A 26505-nucleotide genomic window follows, 5' to 3' on the forward strand; every position below is an offset into this window, starting at 1 on the left:
TTACATATAGACAACATATTTCTGTGGTTTTTACATGGTTTGAATTTGGATGTGGACCCAAGGGGGTTTATATAATGATGATATACAGTTATCAAGAGGTGAATTTGTGCATTATACTTTGTCAAATAAAGCAAGCCAGGCAGCCTTCTGTGTTTGAGAACAGCGCTGTTTTTTAATCGCCCACTAGAGGGCTGCAGCGCCGCAATAACCAGCCTAGTTCAAATGAACAAAATGACTCAAAAAAAGATTAGTTCATTTTAATGAACAAGATTTGAATGAAGGAGACCACACGTAGTCTGTCCAAATAAGAGCCAAATCGTGGCTACAGATAGACCATGTCATTTAATGACACTTAATATCTTGTAGATATTATTGACTTTGCAAAAATAATGGGATATAAACCATCTCACGTGCTGCCAGGGCAAAACCCCACTTTTAATCATTTTTGACTTATTTGACTACAAGTAGGCTACAAATAGCCGGTCTGTCTACGAGCTAAATCGTGTCTACGCACAGGCTGCATGTAAATCATGTGAAAGAAATGAAACAAAAAACTTTGTAATCACCGTAGACCTTGCTTAAATGATGGAATATCATACACCTTGCAAGTTATTTTGGCAAAAACGTCATGTAACCACATGTACAGTTATTGTGGCTTGAAGTGGTCTATAGTAAACCTAGACGGTGAAATGACGGCTATTGCTTGCTGGGTTGTAAGGGGATAGAAGAAGAAGAAGAAGAAGGAGAAGAAGAAGGAGAAGAAGGAGAAGAAGAGCACAGGAAGTGCATGTTAGAGGTTAGTAGTTAGAGGTGTTATAAGAGGATGTGTTCTCGGAAGAGTTTTCAAGAGCTTCTTGAAGTTAGAGAGGGACGCCCCTGCTCTGATGGCGTGTGGTAGCTCGTTCCACCATCGTAGTGTCACAGATGAGAACAGCCGGGACTGGTAGAGAGGAGGGAGGGCTGATCTGTTTCCACCAGCTGAGTTTATAATGTACCATATTTTAATGTAAGTGGCAAACTAAGCTGAACAGTTACTAAAGACATGCAGCTTTCACTTCAGCTTGTTTGTAACAATAAGCTCATATCTGAACCAGCGCTGTGCTTGTGTAAAACCAAAACACAGCTGCAGTGAATGGACTTTGTTTTTTTTTGTTTTTTAAATTAAGCACTTAAATAGTTGATAGATAAATAGTCTGCAAATAGTTGTATTGTTTTTCTCTATTCTTTTTAATATTATTGTATAACTTGAATTGTCTATTCCATATTTGTATACAGTGGGGGAAATAAGTATTTGACCCCTTGCTGATTTTGCAGGTTTGCCCACTTACAAAGAATGCAATAATATACAATTTTAATCATATGTACATTCTAACAGTGAAAGACAGAATCCCAAAGAAAATTCCAGAAAATCACATCATATGAATTTATAAAAATTGATAACCATCTGATGAGGAAAAACAAGTATATGACCCCCTACCAAACAGCAAGTATTCTGGCTCCTACAAGCCAGTTAGTCTTTCTTTAAGACACAGCCCCAATCCCAACCAATTATCTACATCAAATACACCTGCCTCACCTCGTTACCTGTATAAAAGACACCTGTCAACACCCAAACAACCAGCATCCAACATCAGCACCATGGGCAAGACCAAAGAGCTTTCTACGGACATCAGGGACAAGATTGTTGATCTGCACAAGGCTGGGATGGGCTACAAGAGAATCGGAAAGCAACTTGGAGAGAAAAGATCAACTGTCGGTGCAGTTATCAGGAAATGGAAGAAGCACCACACCACCGCCAACCTCCCTCGGTCTGGGCCTCCACACAAGATCTCGCCTCGTGGGGTGTCCCTGATCATGCGAACGGTGAGGAATCATCCCAAAACCACAAGGGGGGAACTGATGAATCAACTGAAGGCAGCTGGGACCACAGTTACAAAAGAAACGGTTAGTAACACACTACGCCGTCATGGATTGAAATCCTGCAGCGCACGCAAGGTCCCCCTGCTCAAGAAGAAACATGTACAGGCCCGCATGAAGTTCACCATTCACCACCTGGACGACTCAGAAGAGGCCTGGAAGAAGGTGATGTGGTCAGATGAGACCAAAATAGAACTTTTTGGCCTCAACGCAACTCGTCGTGTTTGGAGGGCAAAGAACACCGAGTACAACCCAAAGAACACCATCCCCACCGTCAAGCATGGTGGTGGCAACATCATGCTTTGGGGGTGCTTTTCAGCCAAGGGGACGGGACAACTCCATCGTATTGAGGGGAGGATGGACGGGGCCATGTATCGTGGAATTCTGGACCAACATCTCCTTCCCTCAGTGAGAGAGCTGAAGATGGGTCGAGGATGGGTGTTTCAGCACGACAACGACCCTAAGCACACCGCCAAAGCAACAAAAGAGTGGCTGAAGAAGAAGCACATCAAGGTTCTGGAGTGGCCTAGCCAGTCTCCAGACCTGAATCCAATTGAAAATCTTTGGAGGGAGCTTAAAATTCGAGTTGCCAGGCGACAACCTCGGAACCTGAATGATTTGGAGGCTGTCTGCAGGGAGGAGTGGGCCAACATCCCTGCCGAAATGTGCACAAACCTTGTCACCAACTATAAAAACCGTTTGACATCTGTGCTGGCCAATAATGGCTTTTCTACAAAATATTAACATGCTGTTTGTCCAGGGGGTCAAATACTTGTTTTTCCTCATCAGATGGTTATCAATTTTTATAAATTCATATGATGTGATTTTCTGGAATTTTCTTTGGGATTCTGTCTTTCACTGTTAGAATGTACATATGATTAAAATTATAGATCGTTGCATTCTTTGTAATTGGGCAAACCTGCAAAATCAGCAAGGGGTCAAATACTTATTTCCCCCACTGTATGTCAGCTGTATGTTTGTCTGTGTGTAGCACCATATCACCAAAACAAATTCCTCATATGTGTTAAACACTACTTGGCACTTGCTAGCTTTGACTCTGTTCTGCTATTGACCTCATCTGTACTGTCTGTCTCACGTTCACCATGTCAGCACTAGTACTGGTGCTGCTGGCCAGTGGCAGGTAGAGTACTCAAAATCTTTACTCAAGAAAAAGTACAATTACTCCCATAAAAAGTCAAAGAAAAAAATGACAAACCTACTCATGTAAAAGCATAATAATATATTCTATCTGCTGTTCATCGGGTTCGAAACAGCTGCTGTGCAACAGGTTATTTCTAGGGAATGCAATTTGCTTTGCTGGCTGATTATCTTTAGCTATTTCTGTTAATAATTATTTTCCTTTTTAAATCTCTATGAAGGTGTTGATAAGATCACTTTAAAATATTAGCTTGCTGCCCAGCCGGCTATTGTTGTCTGTATCTTTTATTATGGACATGTAGCCAACCAAACCACTTGCTTTGCAGCAGCACAGGCAGCCAAAACAATCTGATTATTCCTAAAGCATCTAAATAATCTTTACAACGCAAAGAATTATTGTGGCAGTTATGGGAGCAGCTCTTTGTTGAAGCAGGTAAACCTGCATGCAGAGGAAGCTGTGCGTCATGCGTAAAACCCAACAGGACAGGTTTTATCCACCATATTTTCTCTCTCTGTGCGTCTCAAAAATGATTGTTTCCTGAATAAATAACAGCTGGTAGCTGCTGAGTGAAAGCTATTAAACAGTAACCAATGTAAAAAAAAAAAAACAACCCCAAACAAACACAAAAACAGGCTAATATCCATCAAAAGAAAGCGATGCTCTTTTCAACAACAGGATACTGTTGATATATCAGAATCATTCTAGTGATCATCAGACTTAGATGTTACAGTGTGAAGTTTACGTTTTCTCTGCAGAGACTAAAGACGCTTTTAATGCGCCGTTAATGGAAAGTGAAAGTAGGTGCCGGCCGGCTTATTCAAGAGCGACGCAGGCTGCTTTCCAACAGGCCACCACAGCCATGGAGTGCGCTCACTGGATTTCAGTTGTTTCAGTAGAACAATATAGAATTTAATTGAAAAGGTATTTGCCTGATTTTCTAAATGTTACATCTGCCCAGCTCATTCATATCTGTGAAAAGCGCCGTATCTGTACCACAGAGGAGACCTGGCGCTCTTCTGCGTAACTGCGCGCACGCAGCCTGGCTGACTGCTCATTCGGTTAGGGAAGCCTATAGCAGATTACAGACTGGTGAAATTATGAAGATATGAATGGAAAATGTAGCGAAATTAAAAGTAGATTACTGGCCCATAGAAAACACTGGATTAAAGAGTAAAAGTAGGCTACAGTTTTAAAAAAGGAACGTGAAAAGGTGCCAATTATTTTTTTTATTTTGTAAAATTAAATTACTTGTAACAAGTCACTACCCACCCTGCAGCAGGCGTCCCCACTGCTGTCTTCAGGTACAAAAAGAACAGCACAAAATAATATTGAGGCACTTTGCTGCACCCACTTCGAGCAAACTCTTTTTTTTCTCCCTTAACTTTTCAGCACCACGTTTGCCTTCTGTCTCATGTTTTCTTCAGGCCTACATGATTTTTGTCCGCGTTTCAACAGTTTAATCATGTCTGATGCGGAGTGTGTGATTGACTGATTAACTAGTCACTCAAACCGCCTGGCTATGAGCAATCTCCAAAATCGCCGAAAAAGGTGAGGGGGACAAAACACAGATTTTGAAATGTTGGGGGGACATGTCCCCCTCACGTATAATGCTCCTACGCTAATGGGCTGCAGGTCGGACAGTTATGTTGAGCCTTGATCGGTAGCTACAGCACACGTGAAACTCAACCATGATGATATGGGAATAATATAGCTCACTCTTTAGCGACTTCCATTCACTATACATGTAGTTTACTTTTGTTGTCATATATAGCCTATTAGATTATGTGCTGGGCCACATGGAGGTTGCTTTGGGCGGATGTGGCCCGCGGCCGCCAATTCAATGGGGCTGCTGTAGACTTTTCGTTCAGTGGGGGGGCCATAGGGGGGTCCAAGGTCTGCATTACAGAGGGACTGGCCCCTGTTGCCCCACCCCCCAAAAAACAAAAAACCGCCACAGGTTATGCCTGCCTATTACGCCCTCTCTTTAGTGATGGGAAAAGTCACTCTTTTGAAAGACTCCAGTCACCAAATCTCGTTCATTAAAATGAACTAATCTTTTTTTGTGGCATTTCCTTCATTTTAACTAGGCTGGTTATTGCGGCGCTGCAGCCCTCTAGTGTAAAAACCACAGAAATATGTTGTCAATATTCGATTAAGCCACTACTCCGACTTAATCTGTCCATTTTCACAATCTTTCCTGAGTATACTACCAGACCAGCCATATATATATAATTATAACTATCCCTATATTTCTTAAGTGCTCATTCATACAGCAGCCTAACGCCTATCCATGAGTAAAATCTATATATTAACATCAGATTTACAGGGAATATATTGAAGTCTTATTAAATGTCACAAAATGATCAAAATAGATATTAGATATATGTCAGTCCAGTGACTGTTACCTGACAACAGACCTGCCTCTCATTCATCCCAGTGAAGACAGACTCCCAGGAGGACCCATGTGAGCGCTGAACGATTAGGTCATTCCTGCTCCACAGTAGCCGAGATGTCACGTGAAAAATGAACGACTCAAACCCAGAGACCCACAGTTACGAGTCCTGAACTAATCAATTCTGTTTCCTGTGCTGACGGAAACCTTGCGGCTGCTGTGTAACGAGTGAACGTAAGAGTCCAAGACTATACACGCGTGTGTGAAAATGAACAAATCACTCACTGAGACAACCCGTTCCTCCTGGGTCACATACAAGATTAGGTCAAATGAACGAAACGTTCTTTAAACGACACAACACTACTTCTCTTGTCCTGGCCAGCTTCACCCAGTCACCCACTCCTTTGCGTTTGGAACTGATGAGTTCTGATTTGTTTTATTTTTATCTTTCCTTGTTACCAGAATAAATCTTTGGACTTTGAGGTTTCCTCTGATTGTTTTACGAGTGGTATTAGTGAGTTATTGTCTGGTTTGTGTCAGTGAGCGAAACAACAGACCTATATCTTTTGTATTGTTTCAGATGTATCCCAAAATAATAATCTTGACACCCACTTTCCTCTTATAGGTCAGAAGAATTACAGACCATAAGGACCCAGTTCTCAAAGAGGTCCCTGAAGGGAGAAATACCCTTTGACTACCAATGTCTGAACCTTGAATCTATTAGACACCTGATATAAAATTAGGCTTGTTAATGATTGGAGTGAGGATGGATGTTAACCCTGATCTTCTTCAATACGCTGAACTGCACAATTACAATTCATCCTACTTGATACTAAAGCTGGCCCATTGTTGGCCTGACCAACAGATCTGGAAGAAGATTTCTGCGAAGAGATTCAAAATGACCACAAAGAGATGCATTACAATGTCAGAGCTCATTTTTTCAATTTCTACAACTTAAGGCAATTTAACATAAGCAAAAGCACAAACAGGAAATACACCAGTTAGAAAAATACTGCAGTTACAAGCTATTTTATATCATGGAAATGAAAACAGGGGCAAATATGGTAGGAATGTGGTTCAGAGAGGCGTTTTCCATTAATAAACCATTATATAATAATCCATTTCCTATAAGGGCCTAAAATCATTGTGCTGCTGGCTGACAGGAAAGACACACAACATCGTTTCTGTGATGACCGCACCTCAATTAATACATCCTCTCTGACTGTAAACGAAAGTAAAGAAAAGGTGCACGAAGTGAAACGAAAGTGAAAAATGAACACACCTTTACAGTTTTTCCTCCCAAAGCCTGAAGGTCCTTATAAAGAGCCGAGTGAACTCACAGCCTGCAGTCTTGGAAGAACCTGAAGAGAGGTACGTGAACACACACAGTCTGTATGTATTTATATAAAGTTTTATCAGTGTGAGGAGATGAATTTAGTTAGTGTGATAGAAACTGTGCTCTTAAACCGCCAGTGTTGAGTCGGACTCAAATGTGAACTTCCTGACTGATAAAAGCAGATTTATGGTGTTTGCCTGAACGATCACCCTTTGGAACTGTGTTTGATCTCATTAAGAAGCTGCAGCCAAACTGTGATCTTATCAGAAACTAAGCAATTAGTTAAATATTTAATTTCATAAACTATAGGAAACAACATTTTAATAAGGTAACAGTTGGAAAAATCTTTAACAGCTACGGACAGTTCAATTTCATTTCCCAGTTAAAGAAGTTTTGAGGGAGTTTTCTGACTGGATGGTTTAAAGTTTCCACTTCACCTGACTTATTTTTATCTTCTAACTCTCTGGGGCTGTACTTAAACACAGCTGTGCTTTGAGATAAATGTTAACGTGAGTGTGTAACATGGTCACAATGACAATGTTGAAATACTGATGTTTAGCAGGTACACACCCTAATGTTAACCATTAGTGACCCCTATACTATTGTTATTCACTAGTTAGCATTAAAGATAAACTACAACTAAAGCTGATGGGAATGTCATTAGTTTTGCCATTGGCCCAAAAAGTATTTTTGTATTGGCCAAATAAAATTTTTGACCTGATTCTGGTGCTGAAAGTCAGAGAACACCAAAGTGATAAATATGTGTATCAAATGTAATGGCGCTTCCATCCAAATAGTTAAAGACGTTTTACCAGATCGGTGGACATTTGGAGCCGATCGTGCCACTAGAACAAATTTCAGGGGATCATCAAAGTCAAATTTATGGTGGCGCTAGAGGAAAAGCATTTTTTGATGGGGGCTTGCGAACAAAACGCTAAACTGCAATGGTAAACATTATTGCCTGTTAAACCTAAGCATTTTAGCAATGTCATTGTGAGCAGTCAGACTGTTTGAAAAAAAGTGGCCTTGGCTCAACTTTTGCCGGGGCACAATGTGATGTGTTGTTTTACTTTTGATGGAGGCTAAATGGGTTTCCTCTGCTTCTTTCAGTTATTGTGCTAAGCTAGGCTATATACACCCAGAACTTGAAAATGGATCTTAAATACTGTAGTACATTGTAGAATAGTTTCTTAATTTTATGGTCTCATCTCTGTATTGATTTTTTTGCAGTGATGTTTAGTTTCTTCACATGGAATCCTTTACACTAACAATCCTCTTTCCTACAGAGATACTGACACCAACATGCAGTACCAGTGGGCTGAAGATGACTTTGATCTGCCCCCTGGGGTCGGTCGACTGGGCCTCTCTGAGCCAGTTAGTGGTAGAAAGTACGTCATGTACCACGGCACCACCAGCAAGGCTGCTCAGGCCATCCGAGCCACAGGTTTTCAGCAGTCTGCAGACGGGATGCTCGGCCGCGGCGTCTACCTCAGCAGAGACCTGCAGAAAGCTAGCCGCTATCCCATTGATCACCCTGAGTCTGACAGGGTGGTTATTAAGGTAACGGTCAACGTGGGGAAGGTGATCGCCATCAATCGTCAAGGCCATCCACTTCAGAAGACCTGGCATTCCCATGGCTATGACACCGCCTGGGTGCCACCTGGGTGTGGGATGGTGAAGAGCGGTTTGGAAGAGAATTGTGTCTGGGATCCCCAAAGTATCAAGATCAATAATACCATCAAACCACGCCCAGTCCAACCCTACTATGGATGTGGTGCCCGAGGCTACATGTGAGCTCTACGAGATGTTACCAATTTATTTTGAACGTTCAAATGTGTTTTTATATATTTGGATAAAATGTAAAATGATATTTTGTTACGATGTCATTTTAACTTGGAAAATAAATGGGTCATGTTAAATCTGAGCTGCTGTCTGGTTTGTTGAAAGTTTCTTAATCATTTCCCCCTTCATTGGGGATTCATGTTTCACAACAGCTTTCACTGAAACTATGTTCTACAAAGAAACAGTTTGTGTAACAGAGTTTACATGGGAAACAGTCTTATGTCACAGTTGTGAGAGGTAAACTTAAAGGTTAGCATGTCCACCACTGACACTGCATTACAGAAGAGTCAGAGTCAGAACCACCAGGAGGATCACCTGATCACACCTGAGACAGGAAGTGGAAGAAAACAAGCACCCTGCTCGCTCCGCTACATTTGTTTGACAGCTATTATAATTACAAGTTATTTTATTACAAATTAAGATTTTACATGAGCTTATAAAATATAATGCACTGTTAACCAACCCAACAGCATATAAAATATAGAAAACTAGCTCCGTCTTCACCATCTATGGTTATGATTATGATATTATATAAAAATGCATTAACCAATAATATGATAGAATAACGCTCATAGTTAATCTTGTGTTGATTCTTTTTATACTTAAAAGATAGAGTGCAGGACTTTTACATGTAAATGAACGTCTTTTACATTTATTACCTCACCAAATTAGTTCAAATGCCGATTAATTCTATCATCTCCAGGTAAATCTTAATTTATTTTTGTTTTAGAAATTAGCCTGTGCAGCCTGCCATGACTCTATGGTACAAAATAAAAGCCAATACAATATGATTATTCCTAAAGCATCTATGAAAAGAATTATTGCAGCAATAAAAGGAGTAGCCCGTTGCTGAATGAGGTAAACCAATATGACCTGTGTGTCACTCGTGAAGCTCAACAGGACTGTTGTATCCACAATTGTATCCATGATTTTTTGCTGCAATCACGACATGCAAACAAACTGTATTCAAAATATTAAACTAAACAACAAAAATGCAAATTAAGTCAGGCAGACTGTGTCCAAGGTGGGTTCCTTTGAACAGTGGGCCTGGGCGTCCGAACCACCTGCCAAAAGTAGCAGTGGAAGGCGATGGCTTAAACTGTTCCTATCTGTAGTTTTTGTTCACATAGAGTCTAACGTTAGCTGTGACGTATTAGCAAACATTAACACTAGTTAAAGCGGACCTCTAACCCAGCCCGGTTCTATGTGAGAAAACAGCAGCAGAGAGAAACAGAATTTCTTCGGAGCTGACGAGAGGACGGCTGGTTCTGCTGTATGCAGATGCCAATCATGCTGTATTTGCCCCCCGCCCCCAGACCTTACTCGAGCTTCTCAGCCAATCACTGCACGATAAATGTCTTACCTTCCTTTTCCACTATACTTCTTCCGTTTCCACTATACTTTTGTCTCACACATACATATATTCTTCTCTTACATGCATATTAAATTATATTAAATTTACACATTAACTGCATGTGCATGATCAAAATATGTGAATGTGTACATTAAAATATATGTATGTGAAAGGAGAATATATGTATGTGAGAGGTCAAGAATAGATAATGGCTCGTACGGCCCCTCATAGTTTTTGTTACCTTTGAGTCCTTCATGACACGTTTACCCTAATTAGGTTATTTTATTATTCGTAGCAGTATTGTTTATATATGTTTATTATAATAATAATAATAATAATATAATAATAATAATCCTTATTTGTAGAGCACTTTTCAAAAACAAGTTACAAAGTGCTTTAACAAGTGTAAAGAATAATACAAAAAAAAAGATAAGAGCATGAAAATTTAATATAAAATTAGTAAAATACAATAAAATAAAAGGGATAAAATAAAGTCAAATAAGATCGGGAAAAGCTCTCCTATAAAAGTATGTTTTAAGAAGGGACTTAAAAGAGTTCACTGACTCAGCCGACCTGATTTCCTTGGGCAGGCTGTTCCAGAGCCTCGGGGCCCTGACAGCAAACGCTCTGTCCCCTTTAGTTTTCAGTCGAGACTCTGGAACAGACAACAGACCTCTGCCCGAGGATCTCAAGGTACGTGCTGGTGTGTATGGGACTAAAAGGTCAGAAATATAACAAGGAGAGAGGCCATGAAGAGCTTTAAAAGTGATCAATAGAATTTTAAAGTCAATTCTAAAACATACTGGGAGCCAGTGTAATGAAGCTAAAATAGGAGTAATGTGGTCATATTTCTTTGTTCTGGTTAAAAGCCTGGCAGCTGAGTTCTGGACAGTCTGGAGTCAATCAATAGATTTTTGGGTTAAACAGGTGAAAAGGCTGTTGCAATAATCCAGGCGTGATGAGATGAAGGCGTGTAAAATGGTCTCGGTGTCCTTAAAAGTTAACATAGATCGAATTTTAGCTATATTTCTAAGTTGATAAAAACATGATTGAACAAGCTTTGTGGTGTGCTGCTCGAAATTTAAATTACTATCAAACCAAACACCAAGGTTCTTTGCCACAGGCTTAATGTGATTTACTAGGGAACCAGCAGATGGCAGTATTTGATTTGCCATCTGCTGGGACCCGATGACCAGGATTTCTGTTTTGTCTGAGTTCAGCTGGAGGAAATTATTTGACATCCATGTTTTAACTTCACAAAGGCAGTTGTTAAGTGAACTCAGCATTCCAGGGTCTGTGGATCTGACGGGCAAGTATATTTGTGTGTCATCAGCATAAATATGAAAAGAAATGCCATGTTTATGGATAATATGTCCAAGGGGAAGCAGATACAAGGAAAACAAAATGGGTCCTAAGACCGACCCCTGAGGCACACCATATTTAACTGGACAGAACGAAGAGACATAGTTGTTTACAGACACGCAAAACTTCCTATTTGACAGGTAGGATGAAAACCATTCTAGAGCAGTACCAGAGATCCCCACCCAGTGCCTCAGTCTGTCTAACATGATGTTGTGATCAATGGTGTCAAAAGCAGCGCTAAGGTCCAGGAGTACAAGGACTGAGCACATGCCTTCATCAGCAGACATTAAAAGGTCATTGGTGACTTTAAGCAGGGCAGTCTCAGTGCTGTGGTACTTCCTAAAACCAGACTGAAACTTTTCAAATATTTTGTTATTTTCCAGCACAGTGAGCAGCTGTTTGGACACAATTCTTTCTAGAATCTTTGCAATAAAAGGCAGTTTTGAAATTGGTCTAAAATTATGTGGGAGGGAGGGATCTAAACCAGGTTTCTTTAAAAGTGGGTTCACGCAAGCCGTTTTAAAATAATCAGGGACACAACCAGTAGATAGGGAGCTGTTGAAAACAGAGATCAAATGGGGCCCAACAGAATCTATTACTTTTAGTAAAAATTTTGTAGGTATAACATCAAGTGGGCTGGAGGACACTCTCATTTGTGATATTGTTTTTAAAAGCTCAGACAAGTCGATTATTAATCAGGGACAAACTGCTGACTGGTTCATTCTGTGTTTCTCTGTCTGTGGGTTAATCACTCAATAATCCGTGTTGCGAAGTTTTAAGATTATTCTTATTATGGCTATTCTCATATACATGTATATTTATTTATATACGTTATGTTAGTATGTTTTTGCAGACGACCATGTTTGATAAATGTGACATGCAAATCCATGTAATAAACCTTTTGTTTTAAATGTTGACTCATTTAAAAAAGACAATGACCACACCACACATCCTAATGTGTATTTAGGAGTTATTTAAATGTATGTAACATAATCCTTCATACTGTAGAAGGTTCTGAAAGGGGTTTTCAGTTGCTAAACTTGTTTCATCTTGATAGTCTCATTTATTGTCTCCACTGTTATGCCCGCCTATTACGCATTCCCATCACCCACCTGTCACCACCCCTAATTAGAGTTATATTAATAATAATAATAATAATAGGACTAGGTTAATTGGTGACCCTAAATTGTCCTTAGGTGTGAGTGTGAGCGTGAGTGGTTGTTTGTTTACGTGTGGCCCTGCGATGGACTGGCGACCTGTCCAGGGTGTACCCCGCCTTTTGCCCGATGTCAGCTGGGATTGGCTCCAGCCCCCCGCGACCCTGTACGCAGGATAAGCGGTTGACGATGGATGGATGGAATAATAATAGGACAAGTAATAACAGTGTAGCCGTGGGTTCTGAGCAGGAACATGGCAGCAGTAGCAGTAAGTCACTCGAAAACCACAGATCCAGAATCCACAGCTCCAGAGCCAGAAACACCTGCAGAAAGTGATAGGAGAGGGACGAGCGAGCGCAAAACTACGAGGGAAGAAGTCAAGTTAGTAACATGAATTAATGACATACAGTTGCATATAGATGAAGAGAGAGGAGCTCAGTGCATCATGGGAAGTCCCCCAGCAGTCTAAGCCCACAGCAGGTCAGGTCAGAAGAATTAAAAGCCATAAGGACCCCATCCTCAAAGAAGTCACTAAAGGGTGAAATACCCTTTGAGTCCAAATGTCTGAAACCTGATTCTATAAGAGACCTGTTATAAAATCAGTGTTATTAATAATTGAAGTGAAAGTGAATGTAAACCCTAATTTTTCTTCAATAGGCTGTTCTGCATAATTACAATTTAAAAACAAAATTAGACTTTGTATTTCTTCCAGTATTGTAATTTATTGTATCTTCATCTTATGGAGCCCGAAGGGGTCTGGAGCAAGATTACTGCAAAGAGGGTCAAAATGACCACAAAGAAACCCACATCGACTACAAAGAGACACAAAACGACCACCAGGGAGACAAAATGTCTACAGAGAGACGAAAACAACTACAACTGTCATCCTCATTTCTTCAAATCTCTACAACAGAGGTGGTGAGTTAGCATAAACCACAGGGTCACAATGAGGACATTTACAGGAAATACACCAGGTTTAAATATACTGCAGTTACAAGCCGTTTTATTTCATGGAAATGAAAACTAACGCACGAGCACAAAGAAAACCTGAGCAAATCTGGTAGGAATGTGGTTCTGAAAGGTTTTCGCAGCTGCCAAACCTGTTTCCACATAATAATGCAAACGTTACGGTTAGGAAGCTCATCTGCCACTATACATGAAGCGCAAAATTCTACTTTGTCCTTTTTCTTACATGTGACAAATTGTAAAAACATACATTTGTGCCCCAATAAGGAAGGAAAAGTCCCATAAGTGCAATACCCACATCTGCCTGTAACAGCCTAAAATCACTGATCACTGTGCTGCTGGCTGACTGAAACCCAACATCATTGCTGTCTTGACCACACCTATATACATATATATAAATGCCTCTCCGACTGTAAACAAAAGAAGAGAAGATACATAGAAGTGAAACCAAAGAGGATGATGGACGCACCTTTAAGAAAATTCCTCCCAGAGGTCCTTATAAAGAGGCGAGTGAACTCACACCTGCAGTCTTGGAAGAACCTGGACAAAGGTACGTGAACACACAGTCTGCATTTTTACATAAAATATTATCAATATGAGGAGATGAATTTAGTTAGTACGAGACCATCAGTGAAATATATTGAGTCTGACTCAACTGTGAGCTTCCTGACTGATAAAAGCAGATTCATGGTGTTTGCCTGAACGATCACACTTTGGAACTGTGTTTAATCTCATTAAGAAGCTGCAGCCAAACTGTGATCTTATCAGAACCAAAGCTAAATGTAAAAGTTAACCATACACTCGCATAAACTATAGGAAACATAATTTAAAAAAGTCTTTGACAGCTACGGACAGTTTAATAAATAAATATGTGTATCAAATGTAACAGCAAACCATCCAAAAGATGATGAGACGCTTCAACAGATCAGTGGACCTGTTGGTTACACTGGAACAAGTTTAAGGGGATCATCAAAGTCAATGTTATGGTGGCGCTGGAGGAAAAGTATTTTGTGTTGGGTGGTAATTGCATGCTATTACGCAAATGGTACCAACAAGCTAAACTATGATGGTGAACATAGTAAACATTACACACCTGGTAAACATTAGCATATTAGCCATGTCATTGTGAGCATGTGTGTGAAATCAATGCGTCCAAACGTTTCACCTGGCTCAACTTCTGCCTGACCACAATATGACGTCTTGTTTCACTTTTGATGGAGCTATAGCTAACGAGTTTCCTCTGCTTCTTCCGGTCTTTGTGATAAGCTAGACTGAACATCCAGAACTTTAAATGGATCTTAAATACTGTAGTGTGTTGCTGAATACTTTCTTAACTTTCTGGTCTCATTCCTGTATTGTTTAATTTGCAGTGATGTTTAGTTTCTTCACACGGAATCCTTCTGAACTCTTTACACTAACAATCCTCTTTCCTACAGAGATACTGACACCAACATGAGCCAGTACGAGTGGGCTGAAGATGACTTTGATCTGCCCCCTGGGGTCGGTCGACTGGGCCTCTCTGAGCCAGTTAGTGGTAGAAAGTACATCATGTACCACGGCACCACCAGCGAGGCTGCTCAGGCCATCCGAGCCTCAGGTTTCAGGCAGTCTGCAGACGGGATGCTCGGCCGCGGCGTCTACCTCAGCAGAGATCTGGGGAAAGCTAGCCGCTATCCCCTTAATCACCCTGAGTCTGACAGGGTGGTTGTTGTGGTGGAGGTCAACGTGGGGAAGGTGATCGCTATCAATCGTCAAGGCCATCCACGTCAGAAGACCTGGCATGACTTCGGCTATGACACCGCCTGGGTGCCACCCAGGCGTGGAATGGTGCCAAGTGGTTTGGAGGAGGATTGTGTCTGGGATCCCCAAAGAATCCAGATCATTAAAACCATCAAACCAAGCCCAGTTGAACCCTCCTCTGGATGTGGTTGGATGTGATGTGGGCTACATGTGAGCTCTTTATTTATTTTCTATGTTCAAATGTATTTTTGTATTTATGGATAAAAAGTAAATGCCGGGTCACGTTAAATCTGAGCTGCTGTCTTGGTTTGTTGATAGTGACATATATTTTTATTTTAGGATGTCCGCCTCTGAAACATGCTGCTGCTTCTCTAATATTATGTGTGAATGAAGTGAATGAAATGTTGGATTCACAAGACTACCAAAGAAATGGTCATGACTTTTACTAAAGTGGACAGTCTGTATAATAACTCCACAGCTGTTTTTACACTGCTGTTTCCAGTTGTGCTAAGCTAAGCTAACTGATCATATTTATCGTAAAAGACATCACGAGAGTTGTATCAATTGAATAATAAGTGTATTTTCCAATATGTTTAACTATTCCTTTAATATATAATCCAAGTTAATTGTCTCATATCATATTTGTTAATATATTTATTATATATATATTTATTTAATTTAGATGTTAATTCTCTTTTGTAGAGCTTAAGCCACACACACATCTACATTACCAAGAAATGCATGAAAATAAAAATTAGTCTGTATTGTGACTTTGGAGTCCTTCCTTATTGGTCTCTCCTCATACTTCAGCTTAACATTAAAGGTTCAGATCCCAACAGGGGCCAAAGACACATGAGCTTCAGACGGCTTTTAAAATGTCCGGTCTGAACCCAACATCACATGCAGCTATAAGGAGGTTTTTATTAGTAGTAGTATAATTTATATATTTATGAATGGGGGGACAAACTGCTGACTGGTTCTTAAAATCTGTGTTTCTCTCTCTGTGGGTTAATCACTCACTAATCCATGTTAGGACAAGAACCTTTGACAATATGGTCATTCTCATATGCAGTCATGTCAGTAGTTTGTTTTTGCCATCAACTAACTATATGTGACAAATGCGACATGTAGATCCGTGTAATAAACATTTTGTTTTAAATGTTAGCTCATTTAAAAAACAGTGATCACGCCACGTATCCTAATGTGTAAAGTTATTTTGAGGAATGTAACATAATCCTTCATACTGTAGGAGGTTCTGAAAGGTGTTTTCAGTTACCAAACCAGTTTCCTCTTGATAGTGATGTCTGATTAACTGTCTCCACTGTTATACCTCACCTGGCCAGCTTCATCCAGTCACCCACCTGCTTGGGGCAGAAACTGATGAGTTCTGATTAGTTCCCCTTCGAGGGAACTCGAACTGCGTCGGTTACGACACTATGGGAACGCCTCTAGGCGAAGCAGGTCTGAACGTGAATGAAATCACTCCAATCCTATTGGCCTGTTGCTAGAACGGTAAGGTGTGACGGAATAACCGGAGGAGTATAAAGCACACCTGTACACACTCATCATTAGCTTTTTTCTATTCAGCAGGCGCTCTGTATGTTGTTTGAAGAAAGCTCCAGTCCTACAAGCAGTGTGTCTTACCTGAAGAAGAAGTCTACCAGCATGTCCGGCAACCAGATGTACAGAAGGTGTGTTTTTTCTTGCCCTCGGTACATCACGGATGGAGATTCTCATGAGATGTGTGTCTCATGTTTGGGGATGGAGCACGCCCGGGCAGCTCTCGAGGGGGCTGCCTGCGCCCGTTGCGAAGCCCTTTCCGTGCGGGTACTGAGGTACAGCATGGCTCTCTTTTCCGAGGATGGCCGGATGTGTTTTCCCCGTGGTGCGGGCCCTGCGGCCGCTGAGGCGGCCCAGCGGTTTCACTCATGGGTTCACAGCGTGATCTGTCGGAGGATTTCGGGACGGCTGAGGCTTTTTCCCGACCTTCATCCGCTGGCTCCGACGCTTCCTTTCCTCGTTCGGGAGCCCGTTCTCGGCTTCTCCCGCTCGCGGTTTGGATCCGGAGACGCTGCAGCAATCCGACTCCGAGGAGGCAGACATGCTCAGCGCAGTGGACGATGACTTCCGGGTGTCGGGGCGGCGTCATCTGGCCGCGCCCGACTATGACGTGCTGCTGGAGGTGGTGACTAGAGCCGTGGCTAAGCTCAACTTCAACTGGCCGGAAAAAAAAATAAATAAAGAGAAAAGAGGAGCAGACACCACAGGCTAGTGGTAGCTTGATGAAAGGTTTCTTAAGCACCACACGCCACCTCCACGCCGGTCTCTGCCATTCTTTCCTGAAAAGAAAGTACATGATGAACTGAGTAATCATGGGGCAGACCCTTCTCTACATGGCTTTCCACACCCCGATCACTGAACTACAGTAATGTGATGGGGGTTAGGGACCGTGGTTATGGGAGGATGCCTCAGGTGGAGGATGAGCTTGCGAGCTATCTCTCCCCTCGACTTGCGTCCTCCCTGGAGAAGCCGGCGTTACCATCCAAACCATGTTGCACCACATCCACGCTCGTGGGGAAGGCGTACATGGCAGCGGGCCAGGCAGATGCAAGCTTGCACACCACGGTGCTTCAAGTCTACCAAGCCAACCTGCTACAGGAGATGGTTCAGAGGGGGGGTCCCTCCGAGGAAGATCTGGCGGAGCTTCGCAGAACCACGAAGCGTTAGACGCAGTGTGAAGCGTTCCGCCAGTACCTCCCTCGCCGGTCTGGACCCAAGGCAGATGAGGCTGCCAGGCGTAGGTCCCTTCCCTCTACGAGCTCCTACGGAGAGGAAGCAGAGTGTCGCTTCTCGGGGGCCCCCCCGAGGAGCTGGGGCAGCGAGACGGCGCTCTCAACCTCAGCCTTCTGTGAGACGCGATCTGAGGACCGTCATCCAGTCCCGACGGAGCTCAGGGAAGACCGGGGTAGGGGAGTCTTTCTCCCCTCCCGCACCCTCCCCACCCCCCCCGGAGGCCGACCGAGGTCCCCTCCGCCGTGGCAACAGGTGATGTTATCCCGCCGTTTACACGTTCAGGACGCACCTGCCACCATCGAGTCCGCGCCGTACTGCCTGCCCCGAAGGTCTGCAGGCGGACGGCATCCCGACTCACTCACCGTGGATCTTCGGCGGCTCCCCCCTGCCGTTCTGGGGCTTCAGGGGTCCACCAGAAGATCACACGAGACACCGACCACCAGCCCCGAGGGGCTGGTTCCGTTGGCAGACTTTGCAGACGCTTGGCGGAGCCTGACGAACATTTCTCCGCGGGTCCTGCGCACTGCCATAGATGGGTATCGACTACAGTTCAGAACCCGCCCTCCAAATTCAACAGAAGAGAGGGGGTGGTTTGGACTGTGGTCCGCCCGGAGCAAGGTCCGGTGTTGGGACAGGAAGTTTGTACTCTGCTGAGGAAAGGGGCCGTGGAACGTGTCTCCCCCCCAGACAGAGACGCCGGTTCTACAGCCGGTACTTCATAGTCCCCAAGAAGGACGGAGGGCTGCGTGCCCTATTTTGGATCTGCGGGTTCTAACCGGTCTCTGAGGAGATTCAGGTTAAAGATGCTCATCATCCCCGCCACCGTGACGCACATCCAATCTGAGGATTGGTTCGTCACGATAGATCTAAAGGACGCCTATTTCCAGGTCTCCATCCGTCCTTCTCACAGGAAGTTCCTGAGGTTTGCCTTCGGGGGTGTGGCTTACCAGTATCGGGTTCTTCCATTCGGCCTGGCACTTTCCCCTCGCACATTCACCAAGTGTATGGATGCAGCACTGGCCCCGCTGAGGCTCCGGGGCATCCGGATTTCAACTTCATCGACGACTGGCTCATCCTAGCCCAGTCTCGAGAGTTGGCGGTTCGGCATCGAGATGTCGTTCTGGCTCATCTGCGGCGTTTAGGGCTGAGGCTCAACGCAAAGAAGAGCGTGCTGGCGCCCACCCTACGGGCTACGTTCCTAGGGGTTGCATGGGATTCGACAACGATGCGGGCACAATTGTCTCCGGCACGTGTCGACACCATATTGGCTGCCGTGAAAGGGGTGAAGTTAGGCCACGCCATCACTATGAAACACTTTCAACGAGTGTTGGGTCTCCTGGCGGCTGCGTCCAGCGTAATACCATCTGGACTGCTGCACATGAGACCCCTGCAGTGGTGGCTAAGGAACAAGGGTTTTTCCCCGAGGGGAATCCTCTCCGTCTGGTTTGGGTTACGCGCAAGTGTCTTCGTTCCCTATCAGTTTGGAAGGAAACTTGGTTCCTGTCCCAGGGGCCCGTGCTGGGAGGGTCTTGTCGCCGGCTGGTTCTTTCGACAGACGCCTCCCTCACGGGCTGGGGCGCGGTCATGGACGGCCGCTTTGCAAGGGGATCCTGGCAGGTGCATCGATCCGAGTGGCATATCAACTGTCTCGAGATGTTGGCGGTGTTCCAGGCTCTAAGGAGTTTCCTGCCCGATCTCCAAGGCCACCACGTCCTGGTTCGTTCCGAGGAGAACAACACAGCGGTGGTGGCCTATCTGAATCACCAGGGCGGTCTGCGCTCGCGCCCTCTGGACAGACTGGCGCGTCAGATCCTCCTGTGGTCCCAGCAGAGGTTACTATCGCTCAGGGCGATGTATCTCCTGGGGACGCAGAATCAGGGAGCAGACCTGCTGTTTAGGCAGGGGCTGAGGCCCGGGGAATGGATTTAATTTATTACAAATTAAGATTTTAAGATTTAAGATTTTTTTATTAAGATTTTACATGAGCTTATAAAATATAATGCACTGTTAACCAACCCAACAGCATATAAAATATATAAAAACTAGCTCCGTCTTCACCATCTATGGTTATGAGATGCATCAATGCATCAGTATATAAAAATGCATTAACCAATAATATGATGATGATATACGCTCATAGTCAATTTTCTTGTGATGATACTTTTTATACTTAAAAGATAGAGTGCAGGACTTTTACATGTAAATAACGTCTTTTACATTTATTACCTCACCAAAAGAGTTCAAATGCCGATTAATTCTATCATCTCCAGGTAAATCTTAATTTATTTTTGTTTTAGAAATTAGCCTGTGCAGCCTGCCATGACTCTATGTAATAAAATAAAAGCCAATACAATATGATTATTCCTAAAGCATCTATGAAAAGAATTATTACAGCAATAAAAGGAGTAGCCCGTTGCTGAATGAGGTAAACCAATATGACCTGTGTGTCACTCGTGAAGCTCAACAGGACTGTTGTATCCACAATTGTATCCATGATTTTTTGCTGCAATCACAACATGCAAACAAACTGTATTCAAAATATTAAACTAAACAACAAAAATGCAAATTAAGTCAGGCAGACTGTGTCCAAGGTGGGTTCCTTTGAACAGTGGGCCTGGGCGTCCGAACCACCTGCCACAAGTAGCAGTGGAAGGCGATGGCTTAAACTGTTCCTCTCTGTAGTTTTTGCTCACATCAAAATGTGTGAATGTGTACATTAAAATATATGTATGTGAAAGGAAAATATATGTATGTGAGAGGTCAAGAATAGATAATGGCTCGTACGGCCCCTCATAGTTTTTTGTTACCTTTGAGTCCTTCATGACATGTTTACCCTAATTAGGTTATTTTATTATTTGTAGCAGTATTGTTTATATATGTTTATTAATCAGGGACAAAAAGCTGACTGGTTCATGAAACAAGTCTGTGTTTCTCTGTCTGTGGGTTAATCACTCAATAATCCGTGTTACGAAGTTTTAAGATTATTCTTATTATGGTTATTCTCATATACATGTATATTTATTTATATACGTTATGTTAGTATGTTTTTGCAAAGAACCACGTTTGATAAATGTGACATGCAAATCCATGTAATAAACCTTTTGTTTTAAATGTTGACTCATTTAAAAAAGACAATGACCACACCACACATCCTAATGTGTAAAGTTATTTAAATGTATGTAACATAATCCTTCATACTGTAGAAAGTTCTGAAAGGTGTTTTCAGTTGCTAAACTTGTTTCATCTTGATAGTCTCATTAATTGTCTCCACTGTTATGCCCGCCTATTACGCATTCCCATCACCTGGCCAGCTTCACCCAATCACCCACCTGTCACCACCCCTAATTAGAGTTATATTAATAATAATAATAATAATAGGACTAGGTTAATTGGTGACCTTAAATTGTCCTTAGGTGTGAGTGTGAGCGTGAGTGGTTGTTTGTCTACGTGTGGCCCTGCGATGGACTGGCGACCTCTCCAGGGTGTACCCCGCCTTTTGCCCGATATCAGCTGGGATTGGCTCCAGCCCCCCGCGACCCTGTACGCAGGATAAGCGGTTGAAGATGGATGGATGGAATAATAATAGGACAAGTAATAATACTGTAGCCGTGGGTTCTGAGCAGGAACATGGCAGCAGTAGCAGTAAGTCACTCGAAAACCACAGATCCAGAATCCACAGCTCCAGAGCCAGAAACACCTGCAGAAAGTGATAGGAGAGGGACGAGCGAGCGCAAAACTACGAGGGAAGAAGTCAAGTTAGTAACATGAATTAATGACATACAGTTGCATATAGATGAAGAGAGAGGAGCTCAGTGCATCATGGGAAGTCCCCCAGCAGTCTAAGCCCACAGCAGGTCAGGTCAGAAGAATTAAAAGCCATAAGGACCCCATCCTCAAAGAAGTCACTAAAGGGTGAAATACCCTTTGAGTCCAAATGTCTGAAACCTGATTCTATAAGAGACCTGTTATAAAATCAGTGTTATTAATAATTGAAGTGAAAGTGAATGTAAACCCTAATTTTTCTTCAATAGGCTGTTCTGCACAATTACAATTTAAAAACAAAATTAGACTTTGTATTTCTTCCAGTATTGTAATTTATTGTATCTTCATCTTATGGAGCCCGAAGGGGTCTGGAGCAAGATTACTGCAAAGAGGGTCAAAATGACCACAAAGAAACCCACATCGACTACAAAGAGACACAAAACGACCACCAGGGAGACAAAATGTCTACAGAGAGACGAAAACAACTACAACTGTCATCCTCATTTCTTCAAATCTCTACAACAGAGGTGGTGAGTTAGCATAAACCACAGGGTCACAATGAGGACATTTACAGGAAATACACCAGGTTTAAATATACTGCAGTTACAAGCCATTTTATTTCATGGAAATGAAAACTAATGCACGAGCACAAAGAAAACCTGAGCAAATCTGGTAGGAATGTGGTTCTGAAAGGTTTTCGCAGCTGCCAAACCTGTTTCCACATAATAATGAAAACGTTACGGTTAGGAAGCTCATCTGCCACAATACATGAAGCGCAAAATTCTACTTTGTCCTTTTTCTTACATGTGACAAATTGTAAAAACATACATTTGTGCCCCAATAAGGAAGGAAAAGTCCCATAAGTGCAATACCCACATCTGCCTGTAACAGCCTAAAATCACTGATCACTGTGCTGCTGGCTGACTGAAACCCAACATCATTGCTGTCTTGACCACACCTATATATATATATATAAATGCCTCTCCGACTGTAAACAAAAGTCATAGAAGTGAAACCAAAGAGGATGATGGACGCACCTTTAAGAAAATTCCTCCCAGAGGTCCTTATAAAGAGGCGAGTGAACTCACACCTGCAGTCTTGGAAGAACCTGGACAAAGGTACGTGAACACACAGTCTGCATTTTTACATAAAATATTATCAATATGAGGAGATGAATTTAGTTAGTACGAGACCATCAGTGGGATACACTGAGTATGATTCAACTGTGAGCGTCTTGTTTGATAAAAGCAGAGTTATGGTGTTTTCAGGCCTAAACGATCACACATTGGAACTGTGTTTAACGCACTGTTATGAAATTTCCTCCCAAAGCCTGAAGCTCCTTATAAAAAGCAGATCAGACTCACAGCCTGCACTCTTGGAAGAACGTGGAGAGAGGTACGTGATCACACGTCTGCTGTTTTACATAAAATATTATCAATTTGAGGAGATGAATTTAGTTAGGCTGAAAGAAAATTCTCTTAAACCGTCAGTGAAATATATTGAGTCTGACTCAACTGTGAGCTTCCTGACTGATAAAAGCAGATTCATGGTGTTTGCCTGAACGATCACACTTTGGAACTGTGTTTAATCTCATTAAGAAGCTGCAGCCAAACTGTGATTTTATCAGAACCAAAGCTATATGTAAAAGTTAACCATACACTCGCATAAACTATAGGAAACATAATTTAAAAAAGTCTTTGACAGCTACGGACAGTTTAATAAATAAATATGCGTATCAAATGTAACGGCAGACGTTTCAACAGATCAGTGGACCTGTTGGTTACACTAGAACAAGTTTAAGGGGATCATCAAAGTTATGGTGACTAAACTATGATGGTGAACATAGTAAACATTACACACCTGGTAAACATTAGCATATTAGCCATGTCATTGTGAGCATGTGTGTGAAAGAAATGCGTCCAAACGTTTCACCTGGCTCAACTTCTGCCTGACCACAATATGACGTCTTGATTCACTTTTGATGGAGCTATAGCTAACGAGTTTCCTCTGCTTCTTCCGGTCTTTGTGATAAGCTAGACTGAACATCCAGAACTTTAAATGGATCTTAAATACTGTAGTGTGTTGCTGAATACTTTCTTAACTTTCTGGTCTCATTCCTGTATTGTTTAATTTGCAGTGATGTTTAGTTTCTTCACATGGAATTCATCTGAACTCACTTTACAATTTACACTAACAATCCTCTTTCCTACAGAGATACTGACACCAACATGAGCCAGTACGAGTGGGCTGAAGATGACTTTGATCTGCCCTATGGGGTCAGTCGACTGGGCCTCTCTGAGCCAGTTAGTGGTAGAAAGTACATCATGTACCACGGCACCACCAGCGAGGCTGCTCAGGCCATCCTGGCCACAGGTTTCAGGCAGTCTGCAGGCGGGATGCTCGGCCGCGGCGTCTACCTCAGCAGAGACCTGGAGAAAGCTAGCCGCTATCCCCTTAATCACCCTGAGTCTGACAGGGTGGTTATTAAGGTAGCGGTCAACGTGGGGAAAGTGAAAAGGATCGATTACCAAGATCATCCACTTCAGAAGACCTGGCATGCCCATGGCTATGACACCGCCTGGGTGCCACCCAGGTGTGGGATGGTGAGGAGCGGTTTGGAGGAGGATTGTGTCTGGGATCCCAAAAGAATCCAGATCATTAAAACCATCAAACCAAGCCCAGTTGAACCCTCCTCTGGATGTAGTTTGATGTGATGTGGGCTACATGTGAGCTGTGAGAGCTATTACCAATTTATTTTCTATGTTCAAATGTATTTTTATATATTTGGATACAAAGTAAGTGCCATTTTGTTACTGTGTCATTGTAACCTTGAAAATAAACGTGTCACGTTAAATCTGAGCTGCTGTCTTGGTTTGTTGAAAGTGATACATATTTTTATTTTAGGATGTCCGCCTCTGAAACATCTGCTGCTTCTCTAATATTATGGAAGTGAATGAAATGTTGGATTCACAAGAGTACCAAAGAAACGGTCATGACTTTTACTAAAGTGGACAGTTTGTATAATAACTCCACAGCTGTTTTTACACTGCTGTTTCCAGTCGTGCTAAGCTAAGCTAACTGACCATATTTACCGTAAAGACATCATGAGAGTTGTATCAATCGAATAAAAAGTGAAAAAGAAAGTGTATTAGAGTATTTTTGAGTATATGTTTAATATCTTTAACTATTCCTTTAATATATAATCCAAGTTAATTGTCTCACATCATATTTGTTAATATATTTAATTTAGATGTTAATTCTCTTTTGTAGAGCTTAAGCCACACACACATCTACATTACCGAGAAATGCATGAAAATAAAAATTGGTCTGTATTGTGACTTTGGAGTCCTTCCTTATTGGTCTCTCCTCATACTTCAGCTTAACATTAAAGGTTCAGATCCCAACAGGGGCCAAAGACACATGAGCTTCAGACGGCTTTTAAAATGTCCGGTCTGAACCCAACATCACATGCAGCTATAAGGAGGTTTTTATTAGTAGTAGTATAATTTATATATTTATGAATGGGGGGACAAACTGCTGACTGGTTCTTAAAATCTGTGTTTCTCTCTCTGTGGGTTAATCACTCACTAATCCATGTTAGGACAAGAACCTTTGACAATATGGTCATTCTCATATGCAGTCATGTCAGTAGTTTGTTTTTGCCATCAACTAACTATATGTGACAAATGCGACATGTAGATCTGTGTAATAAACATTTTGTTTTAAATGTTAGCTCATTTAAAAAACAGTGATCACGCCACGTATCCTAATGTGTAAAGTTATTTTGAGGAATGTAACATAATCCTTCATACTGTAGGAGGTTCTGAAAGGTGTTTTCAGTTACCAAACCAGTTTCTTCTTGATAGTGATGTCTGATTCATTGTCTCCACTGTTATACCTCACCTGGCCAGCTTCATCCAGTCACCCACCTGCTTGGGGCAGAAACTGATGAGTTCTGATTAGTTTTTTACTCTTCCCTGTTACCAGAATAAACCTTTGGACTTTTTTTCAATTTCTACAACTTAGGGCAATTTAACATAAGCAAAAGCACAAACAGGAAATACACCAGTTAGAAAAATACTGCAGTTACAAGCTATTTTATATCCTGGAAATGAAAACAGGTGCACAAGCACAAGTAAAACTGGAGAAAATATGGTAGGAATGTGGTTCAGAGAGGCGTTTTCCATTAATAAACCTGTTTCCATTTTATTATAAGGGCCTAAAATTACTGTGCTGCTGGCTGACAGGAAAGACACACAACATCGTTGCTATGATGGCCGCACCTCAATTAATACATTCTCGCTGAATGTAAATGAAAGTCATAGAAAAGGTGCACGAAGTGAAACGAAAGTGAAAAATGAACACACCTTTACAGTTTTTCCTCCCAAAGCCTGAAGGTCCTTATAAAGAGTGAACTGAAGAACCTGAAGAGAGGTACGTGAACACACACAGCCTGTATGTATTTATATAAAGTTTTATCAGTGTGAGGAGATGAATTTAGTTAGTGTGATAGAAACTGTGCTCTTAAACCGCCAGTGTTGAGTCGGACTCAGCTGTGAGCTTCCTGACTGATAAAAGCAGATTTGTGGTGTTTGCCTGAACGATCACCCTTTGGTGACTGTGTTTGATCTCATTAAGAAGCTGCAGCCAAACTGTGATCTTATCAGAAACTAAGCAATTAATATTAGCACACACTTGATAAACTATAGGAAAAAACATTTTAAT

The 26505-nt window shown here is 42.1% G+C and overlaps 1 protein-coding gene across 1 annotated transcript; it reads left to right on the forward strand.

Moving 5' to 3' along the window:
* Positions 1–6720: 6720 nt before the first annotated feature.
* Positions 6721–24607, forward strand: LOC119918002. The gene is made up of 5 exons (XM_038738491.1): positions 6721–6839; positions 8091–8596; positions 14912–15422; positions 23110–23175; positions 23993–24607. The coding sequence occupies exons 2-5, from the start codon at positions 8107–8109 to the stop codon at positions 24492–24494; spliced, it is 1569 nt and encodes a 522-aa protein (XP_038594419.1). The 5' UTR covers positions 6721–6839; positions 8091–8106; the 3' UTR covers positions 24495–24607.
* Positions 24608–26505: the final 1898 nt, after the last annotated feature.

This window comes from Micropterus salmoides, unplaced genomic scaffold (assembly GCF_014851395.1).
Source record: "Micropterus salmoides isolate LMB-PRFRI ecotype aquatic unplaced genomic scaffold, ASM1485139v1 Ms_hic_scaffold_10, whole genome shotgun sequence".
NCBI classification, from domain to species: domain Eukaryota; kingdom Metazoa; phylum Chordata; class Actinopteri; order Centrarchiformes; family Centrarchidae; genus Micropterus; species Micropterus salmoides.